The 14552-nt window shown below is 42.6% G+C and overlaps 1 protein-coding gene across 3 annotated transcripts in view; it reads left to right on the forward strand.

Moving 5' to 3' along the window:
* STAB2 (stabilin 2) overlaps positions 1 to 14552 on the forward strand; it is a 167623-nt gene that overhangs the window by 89256 nt on the left and 63815 nt on the right. For all 3 annotated transcript variants that reach the window (XM_020982368.2, XM_020982367.2, XM_020982366.2), the window contains exons 37-41: positions 3227 to 3322; positions 5694 to 5889; positions 7096 to 7191; positions 11115 to 11160; positions 12969 to 13045. In XM_020982368.2, the coding sequence (XP_020838027.1) occupies positions 3227 to 3322; positions 5694 to 5889; positions 7096 to 7191; positions 11115 to 11160; positions 12969 to 13045 (511 nt within the window). The remainder of the gene's footprint in view (positions 1 to 3226; positions 3323 to 5693; positions 5890 to 7095; positions 7192 to 11114; positions 11161 to 12968; positions 13046 to 14552) is intronic.

Raw genomic sequence — 14552 nt, forward strand, 5'->3', positions numbered from 1 at the left:
TGGTAGAGTCAGTTGTCCAATAGGGAGCAGATAGTTCCATTATAGGTGAAAGCATCTGTTATGCACCTACCATTTGGCAGGAGTAGAATTAAGAACTAAGGAAACAGAGACAGAAACAAAGTAGTCTCTACCTACAAAGAGCTTTCATCCCAATAGAAAAACTCACATGAGGGCAGTGGTGCCAAGGAAAGGGAGTTTTGCTTTGAGGAATCACAGGTATGATGAGTAGAGCCATAAGGCAGTTGACTGTCATGAGCTTTCCAGGAATTATAGCAGGATTTATTTGATTACCATCCCCAAGATCCAGAGGTGGCGAGCAGAAGGAAAGTTAAAGAACATGGGGGCAGGTCAGATGGCAAGATGGCTTGGGGATATGGGGATGGCCAGATGGGATGGGAAGCTTGATCTGGGAACAGCTGAATATAGTAGGTTGAGTTAGTCTGCTTTCCCTCAAGAGCCAATGAGGATAGCTCAGCCTTCCGGGGGGTGAATTCCAAAGCTGTGTGTATGAACTTCCAGGTGCCGCGGGGAGGAGACATGCTGGACACAACATTTCTGGAAATCCTGTTATAAATAAGGAGAAGGGGGATGAGCAGAAAGGTGTAGATCTGACCTTCTCCTCTGTTGAGGATCTTGGTATTTTGTTGCTATGAAATACTTCTAGTATTTATTTAGTATTTTGTGTCATTAATAAAATAGCTTTTGGTAATGGCACAAGTACCATGATGAAAAATCAAGGATGCTAACATCTTCTATCATGTGATGATTCGATGATAATTCATGTCACATTTCCATGGCACTTGGTATATAGGATCTCATTTGGTCCTCCCCAAAACTTTGATTACTTAATCTCCATGAGTCACAGTTTTCTCATCTATAAAATAATAACATTTTATATGAAATAATTTCATTTGTTATATATGAAGAATCTGTGAGAAGGAAATGGCAAACCACCCCAGTATCTTTGCCAAGAGAGCCCCAAATGGGGTCACGAAGAGTCAGACATGAATGAAATAACTGAACAACAACATATACTAAATATAGCAATCTTATAATAATAGCTAATATTTACACAGAGACTTAAGGTTTTTAAAGTGCTTTACAAATATCTACTTTTATCCTCACAGCCACTCAAGGAGAAAGGCACTATTATTATCCCCATTTTGCAGATGAGGAAACTGAGGCTGAGAGCACTTAAGTGACTTGACTGGGTTTGGACTCAATTCTTCCTGGCTCTAAGTCCAGCACTCAATATACTGTATGTGACAACTATCTGTCCCCATATCTAACACCTCCTTCTCAGGGGTTTTGTGAGGATCAAATTAACTGATATAGCTAGATAGATAGATAGATAGATAGAGATATACACACACACACACACACACACACATATATATATATATACATACATACATATAAATGTACACATACATATAGATATAGATACAAATATAGAGCTCTGGAGCCCTTAAAGCTCTCTAGAAATGTTTGTTTTTATTACTGCTGATGCTTTTATTTCACCTATAGCAAACCGGGCATCACAGATGAGGAAATAAGAACAGCAGCCCCCATCTGGAGTGATTTGACAAACTTCACAAGGCACTTTCCTCACCACTCCAAAGAGATGTAGATACAGCTAGTATTATCCTCTTTTTACAAATGAGGAAACCGAGGCTCAGAGGTTAGCTTGTCCCATATCATCCAGCTAATAAGGAAGTTAGGAGTTGAATGGTCCAACTCCTCCATCAGTGAGCATTCTTTCTATTTGACAGCATCGTTTTACAGTTTCCTCTAGATTTCCACCCATTTAATCCACTGAGTAAAAGTATGTCCTTTAAAGACTCCTTGTTTTCCCTGCTTGTCTTGGTGACCTCCAGCACTCTGTACTTAAATTGTCTTTTAGTGCTTGGAAAGAAATGAATCACTAATCCCCTTCTAGGGACAGCCTTTAAATAGAGACTTCCCAACCCCTCCCCAGAACCAATACACCCAAAAAGATATAGCCTAGTAACCAGGGCAGGGAACCTGCAGGCTTGAGGCCACATGTGGTCTTTTAGGTCCTCAAGTGCAGCCCTTTGACTGAATCCAAACTTCACAGAATACATCCTTCTAGGTCCTCAAGTGCTGCCTTTTGAGTCTAAGTTCTACAGAATAAATCCTTTTATGAAGGGAATTTGTTCTGTGATGCCTGGATTCAGTCGAAGGGCTGCATATGAGGACCTAGACGGCCACATGTGGCCTAGAAGATCCAGCAGATTTCCCCAAGCTAAGATTTGTCTCCATTTCTCCTAGTATTTACTATAGAGAGGTCCCTGGCCCAAGCCAAGCCTCTAAGCTTGAGGTTAAAACATTCCTTTTAACTCACAGGTGCTTAACCTGGGATCCACAGACCCCTATGGAGTACAGATTTCTCCCCATAGGTGACAGACAGACTGCAAGAGGCTCAGGTGGGAAAAAGTTACATCTTTATTTCAAGGAAGTCGGTTTCCTTTATAGAACCTATGTTTTATTTTACGCATTTAAAAACATTATTTGAGAAGGGGGTCCACTGGCTGCACCTGACCATCAAACACGTCAATAATACACACACACACACACACACACACACACACACTCACTCACTCACTCACTCACTCTCCTGTTTTAATCTTGTTAAATCACTGATCAATCTAGGACCCTACCACCTATCTCAGGGACTCCTTCATGTGCTAGTAGAAACACCAGGGCACCCCTCCAACCCCCATTCCACATTCCATCCTTATCTATATTTATTGCTGAGCAACAAAATCATGGAATTTCCAGCTGTTTCCTTCAGTCCAGCACAAATCTTACTTGCCTTTCTCCCTCCAAAAATGGATTCTCAAAGCAAGAGGCTGAAAACAGACAGAGTGCATTATGGTTGTGGTAGCAAGGCAGATTGCAAGATGGCAGGGCATGAGAGGAATGGTTGGATGGGATGCAAATACGGTCTAGTCTAGGACCAGCTAGAGCAAATAATGGGTTAGGTGACTTTGCTCTCATTCACTGCCAATCTCAGCTCTAGTGCTGGGTTCCAAAGCTGGGAAGATGAACTCCTCCAATTCTGGCCAACAGCCTTAATATTGACTCTACAGTTGGCTTTGGACATGAGGACAGGACTGTGCCCCAATATGCATTTACGTCTAGCACTAAGCATTAATGGTCTTGAATCCAGCTAAAAAGTAATGTAAATGCTCCTATTTCACAGGAAGGAGAGATAAAGAAATGTATCTATGTGACTTTCTTCATGGGAAAGAGATCTTTGCATATTGGATGCCAGACGAAATGTGCCAAAACAGTGATTGTGAGTATCTCCCTCCTCACTCCCCATAATGGTTTTCATCCATTTAGTTCCATTCTACCTGCCTACATGCCAGTCACTGTGCTCTGCTTTGGTATTACAAAGATAAAAAAAAAATTCCTGCCCTCAAAGAGCTTCCATTTTAATAGGAAGAATACATGACTTTTCAAAGGGAATATCTCAGCCAATCCCTGAAGCAATAAGGTAGGAATTATTATCTTCATTTGGCAGAAGTAGAAACTTAGGCACAGGCAGACCGAGTGGCCTCTCTACATCAGTGACCACCCTAGCAGCTTGCTCAGAGACTGACTAAATCAAACACATGGCCAGCTGAGACAGTAAAAAGTTCATAGGTCAGATTTAGAGTACAAAGGGACCTTAGAGGCAATCCAGTCCAACCCTCCCATTTTACAGATCTGGAAAACTGAGGCCTTGGATGGGTCAACTTTCCCCAAAGTCAAATAAGGTCAGAGTCAGGATTTGGACCCTGGATCCCTTGCTCCGAATCTGACGTTCATAACACTGAGCCACGCTGACTTACCTATTTTTTCAGGACTCAGTTCGTATTCCTTGGCCATGGGAGTTGTGGAGGAATTTCTCACACCAGAGGTCCTAAGATCCCAGAGAATAAATCCTCCCACCTTGGTCTCTTTGACTGGAGGTCAATGAATCAGGAAGCAAACCTGGAAGATAAAAAGAGTAATTAGCATCAGGTGATAGACAGTTGCCTGGTAGAGAGCAATGCTGGGGAACCAAGGGGGAGATATACACATATGTAGGGTTTATACAGCCTCAGGGTGAGATTACTGGAGGCAAAAAAATCCCGTCAGAGGAGGCCACTCAGAGTTATTCAGTGGGTAATGAATTTCTCTGAGGTTGGTCTCATCACAATATCCTGGTGGGCCTGGAGATCTCCAATAAAGTAAAAACCTCCTTCAAAATAAAATCAGTGGGGGCAGCGAGGTGGCACAGGGGATACAGCACCAGCCTTGAAGTCAGGAGGACCTGAGTTCAAATCCAGCCTCAGACACTTGATACTTACTAGCTGTGTGACCTTGGGCAAGTCACTGAATCACATTGCCCAGTGCCACCCCCCCAAAAAAAAAGCAAATATATATATAAAATCAGTGACCCAGGTCTCATTCTGTTATGAACAAAATACATGCTGTGGGTCTGTCTCTATTTATACAACTCTATAGCCGCTTTTCTTTTACCACTAAGGTTCTTTTTCTTCCCCTGGGGAGAAGATGTTTCCTCCACACTCACAGTCTACCTTCTCCACAGAGTAAACATACCCTATTCCTATTTCTCCACTGTCCACCTTAGGCTGGATAATTTGTGGCCCATGAGATTGATATTAAAAAGCCCTACTTTTTCTCCCCTTAGGAACCTCTTCCTTTTTATTCTGTTTTTTGTTCTTTATTTCTTTTTTATTATTTCCTGACTTTCTCTTCTGTCTTCCTGACTCTCCCATCTTTTCTCGTGTTTGCTTTTTTGAGAAGCATAGATTTGGGGGGGGGGGGCGCGAGGCAATCGGGGTTAAGTGACTTGCCCAGGGTCACACAGCTAGTATCATGTGTCTGAGGTCACATTTGAACTCAAGTCCTCCTGACTCCAGGGCTGGTGGTCTCTCCACTGCGCCACCTAGTGGCCCTGAGAGGCATAGATTTTTTATTTTTCTTTTTTTGAGAACGAGTGTGCCTGGCTCAAGCTGGAAGTACAGCAGCCCCTCACAGGCCGGATCCCAGACTGATGGACACAGAAGCTTTGCCCTCCTTCACTTTTCTGACCGGGGCCAGTTTTCCCCTTCTTACACTTCTTGGCAGCCTCCTCCTCCTGGCGGCTCCCCATGCTGGTTTTGGATTTAGTTTGGACTCATCTTGGCTTTAGCCCTTCTCCAGCTTAGATCTGCAGAGCTCAGGCGCTCCACCAGCCTCAGCAGGGATTCCAGGCCCAAGCGACTCCATCTGGCAGGTTCATACATTTTGAGCTGACTTATGGATCAGCTAGTCCAAGTCCCCTCACCTTGAAGTTAAGGAACTGAGGCCCAGAGAAGTTACTACCATATTCAGCATCACACAGGTACCACGGGATCACACATACACCCCCACTCCTTCATGCCCAAATCCAAAGACACTGGACAAAACTGAGAGACAAAAGTATCACCCCTCTGATGACTTCTACCTGTGTGACCATGGGCAAGTCAGTTGGGCTCTTTCCGCCTCAGTTTCCTCAATTGTAAAATGAGAAATTTGGGCTGAATTGCCTCTGGAAGTCCCTTTGGGCTCTAGGGCTATCTATCATGACCCTATGAGATCCTAGGTTTGGACTAAGGACAAGGAGGCCAGAATCATCCCAACCTTCTCCATTTCAGACCCGAGAATGTTGTGCAGGCTTCTTCGGGCCTCAGTGCCAGCTCTGTCCTGGCAAAGCTGGGAATGCCTGCTTTGGGAATGGCATCTGTCTCGATGGAGTGAACGGGACTGGAGTGTGCGAGTGTGAGGGAGGCTTCAGTGGGACGGCCTGCGAGACATGCACGGAGGGCAGATATGGTTCCAACTGTGACCAAGGTGAGGAGGGCATGGGGACTTTCCTTCCCTGCCACAGGCGGTCTAGGTGACCTCAGAAATGACCTGTCCTTGAAGTGCCTTCGAGTCAGCTGACAAGCCATCAGCAAAGAAGTCAGCACCTTCTCCCCCAAGAAACAGGGGGAAAAGAATTCTTGGGCTGTCGTCATTTTCATAATAAAAGTCCGTGTCACACGCTCTTTGCATATGGCCAGTGTTTTCTCAATCTTTTTCCTTAAATTAAATAAGTAAACTTGCCAGGTACCCTCACGTACATACCAGCTTTATGTTAAACACCAGTCGCCGCCCTAATCATACTCTTATAATAAGAATCACTTACATTTTTATGACGAAACACAGTGAGTCATGATCAATAAAGGGCTGGCCACAAACCCAGGAATGTATGTAAATACCTGTGTATCTACTGCCTGCATGGCCAAGCCATTTAACTTCTAAGACCTCCAAGTTCTGAGCTGACCTACATTTATGGAGGGAATTTGTTCATCTGGGAGTCCCCTATGACAATTAAATCATAGATAAAGTCCGCAGCCCTATTTATATGGTAATTTCTATTTACCTCATCCTTTAAAGTTTGCAAATCCTTTTATGTATAACTTGCCAATTGTTACTCAGTCTTTTCAGTTGTCTCCCACTCTTCCTGACCCCATTCCGGGTTTTCATGCAAAGATACTAGGTGGTTTGCCGTTTACTTCTCCAGCTCATTTTCTTTTTTTAGGCAATTGGGGTTAAGTGACTTGCCCAGGGTCACACAGCTAGTGAGTGTTACGTGTCTGAGGTCATATTTGAACTCAGGTCCTCCTGACTTCAGGGCCAGTGCTCTATCCACTGTGCCACCTAGCTGCCCCCCAGCTCATTTTATAAATGAGGAAACTGAGACAAATAGAGTTAAGTAACTTGCCCAGGGTCACACAGCTAGTAAGTTTCACTGGATTCGAACTTAGGGCTTTCTAGACTACTCCATAGGCATATGGCTCTGTCATGCTTTCAGAGACTCTACTTTCTCTCTGGATGTAAGTATTATCTGGAGGCTTGTCACATTCTATGGTGACCCATGGTTCTCACACAAAGCCAAGGGATTCAGGAATGGAGAGCATGGTGGAAGCTAATGATAGTAATAAACAATACACATCTTGCTGGCCAGAGCTCATAGGATGGGGTTTTGCTTACTTTTTTCCTTTTTTCCTTTAGTATGCAGTTGTGTCCATGGACAATGCAGCCAGGGGCTGGATGGAGACGGATCCTGCGAATGTGACGTTGGCTGGAGGGGCGTGAAATGTGACAGCGGTGAGTCAGTCTGAAGTCTTTGAACAAAAACAGTGCAATCATCATCATCAAGAATCATTTATAATACACAAATCATAATATATATTTTATATATATTATTATATATAATTATATATAATATACAATATATAATATATAATTAGCATATGCAATTATAATTTATCATATAATTAATATAATAGAATCATAATTATATAATTATACAACACAGTAGTTATAAGTATCTAATATAATAGTTGTAATAATTTTATATCATATGAGTATTATAATTATATAAGTATCATTAAATTATATGACACAATAGTTATAATAATTACATAAAATGATTATTATAAGTACATAAACAATATTTTAATAATTCTATATAATGGTTAGTGTACTTATATAATTATCATTAAAATTATATAAAATAATTGTTATAATTATATGCAATATAATGTAGATTATAAATCTAAAATATAATAATATAATTGATCATTATTATTAATAGTAATACTAGATCTACGATCTCATTTATATAAGGAACTTAGTATAAAGAAAATTCCTTCTGCAGATGGAGATTTGCACCTTCTCTTTAACTTGGGGTTTTGGACAATGAAGCGATTTGCCCAGGACCACACAGTCAGTAGGGGTTCAAGACAGGACTTAAACCACCAGGCATCCCTGACTGCAAGGCCAGCTCTCTATCTACTACACCAGGCTGCCTGTAAAGATAATAATGTGCTTTATACACTCTGAGGGGAGTTCTAGAGGCATCTTTGTCCCCATTTTACAGATGGGGGAATTGAGACTAAGAGATATTAAGTGTCTTGCCCAGGGTCACATAGTATCAAATATCTGAGCTAGGATTTGAAATCATCTTCCTGACTCCTGTCCCAGTGCTCTAACCACTGTGCTCACCTCATTAGCTCCTTCCTGTTTCATACCCAGCTGATTCCTTTCAGGCTACTAAAGTACTCATATTCCTGGGCACAATGTTTGCTACGAATACTTGATGCTTACTATTAAAAAAAAAAGTCTATCTTTCCCTTCAGTAGTTTTTCGATGCTCCATCATGGAGTTGAGATGATCTGAGGTCCTTGGAGGTCAAACCAGCAAAATACAACTATTGGCAGATCCCTCAATGCTAAAAAGGGTTGGAGCTGAATGCAGCTAAGTTTGCTCATAGGGACCCTAGGGTGATGAATCTTTTTCAGCCACTGCAACTCCTGAAATATGGTTGCAATCCACCTTGGCAAAGAGTCTACTGACATTGAGGAAATCCTAGATCCTTGAATTAATCAAGTAATATAATGCTCATATGCCTTTAAAACTGAGGGAAGGGGCAGCTAGATGGCACAGTGCATAGAGCACCAGCCCTGGATTCAGAAAGACCTGAGTTCAAATCTGGCGTCAGACACTTGAGGCTAGTTGTGTGACCCTGGACAACTCACTTCACCCCACTGCCTCACCCTCCCCCCAAAAAAAAACTGAGGGAAAGTTTAAAAATGAGATAGTCTAATACCTGGCAGTTAGGTAGCTCGGTAGATAGCGTGCCGGGCCTGGAATCATCTCCCTAAGTTCAAATCCAGCCTTAGATATTTACTAGCTGGGTGACCCTGGGCAAGTTACTTAACCCTGTTTGCTTCAGTTTCCTTGTCTGTAAAATGAGCTGGAGAAGGAAATGGCAAACCGCTCTAGTATCGTTGCCAAGAAAACCCCAAATGGAGTCACAAACAGTTGGACACAACTGAAAAATAACCAAACAGCTGCTAATACCTGCATCTCACAGATAAAGAAAGGGAAGCCCAGAAATATTCAATGATTTGCCCAATATCAGACAAGAAGACAGTGGTGGACCTCGAAATAGACCTTAGGGTAAACTTTCCTAGCTTTTTTCCTGGATTTGAACCCAGATCTTCTGGGCTCCAAGTCCAAACCTCTTTTTTCTATTTTTAATTTATTATTAATATTTTGTTATCAAAGACAATGTCTAGAAACATTAAGTGCTAAAGAATTTGTTCATAGCATTGTTTTACCAAAGTTCCTAATGGACAGTAGATAGTTCATTTCCAAATGTATCCCTCAAGGGGGCAGCTAGGGGGCACGGTGGATAGAGCACTGGCCCTGGATTCAGGAAGACCTGAGTTCAAATCCAGCCTCAGACACATAACACTTACTAGCTGTGTGACCCTGGGCAAGTCACTTAATCCCCATTGCCCAACCAAAAAAAAACCCAAAAAAACCCAAAAGTATCCCTCACTTATTAATAATGAGGTGAAGAATCAATGCAATTACAAGAAACAAACAAAAATACTTGTAAAGAACAGAACATCTAACTTTCGTTCCAAATCTGTTGGTTGGAGTGGGTTGGTGCCATTAAGAACCAACTGTCCCCTCCTCAAGATAGGATTAGGGCTGTGTGCTGTCACATGCACTATCTCATTTGAGCCATGCCATGTGAGGTAGATACAACAAATGGGGGAGATAAACCCCATTTGACAAGTAAAGAAACAGGGCTGTGGAGTAACCCAATGGTTTTCCAAAGGTCATGACAGCCAATCAGAGAGAGATTTCTACTACCAGAATCCAGAGCTCCTGACCCCCTATCCCCATATTCTTTCCACCACACAATAACTTCTCTTGAACACTGGAGACATAACCTCTATTCACAAATATGGAAACCAGAAGCAGCCAAAATGATGATTGATATTTATATAGTGGGTTTCAGATTACAAAGCACTTTATTTACATTATCTCATTCAATGTTCACAATAACCTGGTGAGATAAGCTCTACAGGTAATATCACCTCCATTTTAAAGATGAAGAAACTGAGACTCAAGTGAAGTGATTTACCCATAGCCGCATAGAATAAATTTCAGAGGCATGATTTGAACTTACATCTTCCTCACTCCGAGATGGGTGATCCATCCACTTGGCCATCTTCCCTTTCTTACAACATGACGTTCAGTTCCAAGGAAAGATGCGCACAGTGGCAAGAGCTGGGAACAGAAGGAGATTGAAGATCATGGCTTTCAGGATTTTTGAGTTGCCCATTCTATGTGAGCCAGTGTACAGAGTGGAAGGAGTGCTGAGTTTGGAGTCAAAGGACCTCGATTTGAATCCTGTTTCCTACTTAGTAGATATCAGTTAACCTTTCTAGATCTCTCAATTTTCTTACCTTTAAAATGAAGGGAGATATATTAGATGGCCTCTGAGATCCCTATCAACTTTATATCTGGGATTCTATGAAGTTCAAAGAAGGGAAAGGATTTTTGAAGGGCCGGATTTTTGCCTAGACAATGGACGGCTCAGACTAAATCTCTTCAATCTCTAAATCTAGGCTAGCTCATTAAGAGAGTCTTGTGAGTACCTGCATCTAAAGCCTGAGATACACCAGGTAGGTCAGTTGTAAGCCAGAGGCCAGGGAATCTTCCAAAGATGAGGGAAATGCAGGGAGCTCAGGAGAGAATTTTGGCTGTCCCAGAAGCTCTGCATTCCTCACCTGTGCATGCATTGGGGAACCACCTCCATGGTCCAGGAGGAGCTCAGATCAAAGGATCATAGAACTAGAGCTAGACGTGACCTCAGAAGGCAACTAACCCAGCACTGTAATTTTACAGAAAAGGAAACTGAGTTTTAGGAAGGTTAAGTGACCTTGCATCAGTCATAGGATTATAGATATTAAGCTAGAAGGTAACCACAGGCTGTCAAGTCCAAAATTTTCATTTTATAGGTAAGGAAACTGAGGGCCATAGAGGCAAAGTGATGCCTCTTGTGGAGATTTGTTATGGCTCTATATACTGTTGACTTGGGGAAGACCCAGCCCTGGGCTATATAATAATCAATTGAATTTTACTGGACATGAAAGGGGCCAAAGTTTTCAAAGAGTCCAATCTTCCCAGAGGCCCAGTGGGGGAATTAATTTGTTCTCTTTTCTCAGAGATCAAGGAAGATGACTGTAACAACACTTGCCATACCAGTGCAAAGTAAGTATCTACCCAGGACTCTTTCTGAATGTGTCTTTGTGAGTGAGGAAATGATTTCTTCCAAGTGGTCTCCAGACCCTCCATTGTCCTAGTGAGTACAGGGCAGGGGGCACAGAACTGCTTGGGCTGGATTTAGTCACACTTGATGTGGACAGAATCAGTGCCATACTCCCAACTGCATTACAGTTCCTGAACACCATCCTGGCACAGGGTGTGTTCCTAGAGTTTGTTGTGAGGCTAAAATTAGGACATCCTAGAATTAGGCCACAAGCAGCTCCTCCTATCTCCTTCAGTAAGCTGCCATGTGGATTCATGACATTTAGAGTTTGAAAGGAACCAGAGGAATCCTCTAGTCCAGACCCTTCATTTCATAGATGAGGAAACTGACTTGTCCAAGGTCATACAAGCAGAAAATAGGATCATAGATCAAGCATTGGATGGGACCCCTGAGCCCAGCTAGTCCAAGCCCATCATTGTCGAGAGGAACTAGAGATCTAGAGCATGAATACTTGCCCAAGATTCCACAGCGAAGAAGAAACTGATTTGAGGTTCAGACTCAGGTCTTCTCTCTCCCACACAGAGCTCTTTCCACGGCAATGGGCCACCTTTCTGGGGCATTTGCAGGCAATATGATATATTGTCCCAGTTAAATCCAAATGGCACCAAAAACTTGCCGAAAATGGGAAATATCCCAATACACCCTCCTAATAAGCTTATTTTGCACCAACTCTGTGTAAGCAAGAAGTGTGGTGAGGGGGGAGATAGGGAGGGAGGAAGAGAAAGAGAAAAGGAGAGGGAGGAGGGAGGGGAAACCAGACAGACTTCTATTCAATTCCCTGACTCATAGCCTTAGAGTTAGAAAGGACCTCAGAGGCCACATCTAGTCCAACTCCTCCATTTTAAAGAAGAAGAAACTGAAACTCAGAAAAAAAAAATTGTGTGACTTGCCCAATGTCAAACAGGCAGTAAGAAGTAGAATCATTGACTTATGTCAGGTTTTCCTGGAGCTCCTTCATGGACATAGTATTTCAGTGTAGTAAAATGCAGGGGGTGGGGGGAGTGTTGAATCTGAAGTCTGAGGAGCTGGGTTCAAATCTCAACTCTGTCACTTACTGCCTATGTGACTTTGGGTAAGTCACTTACCTACTCTAAGCCTAGTTTTCTTTTTGGTAAAATGAAGGTGTGCCTCTAAGGCTATAATCCTGTGAGTTCAAGAGGGCTGAGAATGAATCTTTCATAAGTCAGAGCATAGAATAGAAAGGTTTCTGGTGTTCTCTTTCCCTCTCCTTCCCAGTTACTCTAGCTCTTTGCACCTTTCTTCCTCTTTGTCCCTCCCTCCTTCCCCCCCTCTCCCTCTTCCTCTTCTTCTCCCTCCTTCTCTCCCTCCCCCTCCCTTTCTTTCTCTTCTGAGATCCCTTCTACCCCTAGATAGGTGATCCTATGACACCTGTCTGTGCTTCAGTTTCCTCATCTGTAAAATGTGGGAGTTAGACTCAAAAGGTCCCTTCCTGCTCTGACTCACAAACCACCTGATCTGTGAGTTAAACAACCTTGTCTTAACTGGTTGGCAGTGGCTACCCACTGTTGCAAATTGACATCTCCCTGGTTTTAAGCATAGGACAACACTGCCAGGAGGCCCTGCTCATGCATATGTGTTGTTAATGCAAGGATTGTTGTTAGGGTTTTATTTGGGTTTTTGGTCTTTGTATGCCCCCACTCAACACAACGCCTGGCTCAGAGTGGGTGCTTCATAAATGCTCATTGATTGGTTTTCTGATCATGAAACTTTCCTCTCTTTTGTTTCTTAGCTGTCTACTCAATTCCGATGGTACAACTTACTGCAAGTGCGCGGCTGGTTTTCAGGGGAATGGGACCGTCTGCAGAGGCAAGTGGATTTCATTTCCTGCCTTTTCAAAGCCTCCTGGCTATGCATCCTTGAGTTTTGCTCTTTGGCACAAGGGACTAACGGAGATTTCTGGGGACTTTAAGAATTGGAGCCAATGAATTCACAGGATCACAGACCTTAAAGGCTGTCTAGTCCAGCCAGCCCCCTTACTTGACAGATGAGAAATTGAGGCTCAGAAATGCTGAGCAACTTGCCCATGGTCACACAGCTAGCAAGTGCCTGAGATGAGATTTGAATCCAGGTCTTCCTAGGGGCAGCAAGATGGCACAGTGGGTAGAGCACTGAACTTAGAGTCAGGAAGACCTGAGTTCAATCCCAGCCTCAGATACTTACTAGCTGTGCAACCCTGAGCAAGTTACTTAGTCTCTGCCTCAGTTTCCTCATCTGTAAAATGAGAATAATAATAGCACCTATCTCCTAGAGTTGTTAGAATTAAATGAGATAATATTTGTAAAGGACTTAGCACAGTGCCCGGCACATAGTAGGTGCTGTAAAATGCTAGCTGCTATTATTATTATTTTACTAGTTATTATTATTATTTATAAAGTTTGTCACACAGTGCCTGGCACATAGTAAACCCACCTTCAAGTCCAACATTCCATGCATTGAATCATGCTGCCTCTTTAGCCAAATGCACCACATGTAGCCTAATGTCACAAGGGCACCAGATTATGTTGCATTTATTGTGCCCATTCTGAGAGCTGCCATATGACACTGTTGACTCCTACTGACCTTGCAGGTCACTTAACAGTCCCAGATTCCTTTATTCAGCTCTATTCTCTGAAGCAACAGAAAACAAATCTATTTCCTTTTCCACATGACAGCCTACATAATATCTGAAAATAGGGATAGAGGGACCTTCAAAGATGTGTCCACTATCAGGAAATATTTTGGTCCCAGATGGAAGTGGAGTGGATGGGCCTGGACTGTGTCTGTTTTTATTTTCTGCTGGGTCGGCTAAGTTGACAAACTGGTGATCCATATGTAATCAAACTCTGTGTATTAGACTGTTCCTTTAGTGGGAATCCCTTTTTCAAGTCCACAAATATTTATTATGCACTTGCTGTGTGCAGGCCAGTGGATTAGGCACCAAGTCTACAAAGATAGATATGACAGAAGCCATGTTTTCAAGGACTACCATTTGAGGCAGGAAATTGGACATGTACATAAATAACTATGACACAGAGAAGGAAATGTGATACATGGAGAAGTCCAGGCAAAGCCCTGTAAGAAATCTGAGGGACAAGAGACCCTGTTCAATCAATAAAGGAGAAGAAGGAGGAAGAGAGAAGTGTTGGAGAAATTCCAAGGAGGAAACACCTGAGCTTTGTCTTTGAGGGAAAAAAAATAACCTGATCACCTCTCCTCTCCTCCCCAGCCCCAGTGTCTAGCCCCTGGAAATTACCTTACATTTAATTATTTACCTCATGTGTTAATATTCCTATATATTATTGTTATTAATATAATTTATATACTAATTGCCTTG

Source organism: Phascolarctos cinereus, unplaced genomic scaffold (genome assembly GCF_003287225.1).
Source record: "Phascolarctos cinereus isolate Bilbo 61053 unplaced genomic scaffold, phaCin_HiC Scaffold_1;HRSCAF=81, whole genome shotgun sequence".
NCBI classification, from domain to species: Eukaryota; Metazoa; Chordata; class Mammalia; order Diprotodontia; family Phascolarctidae; genus Phascolarctos; species Phascolarctos cinereus.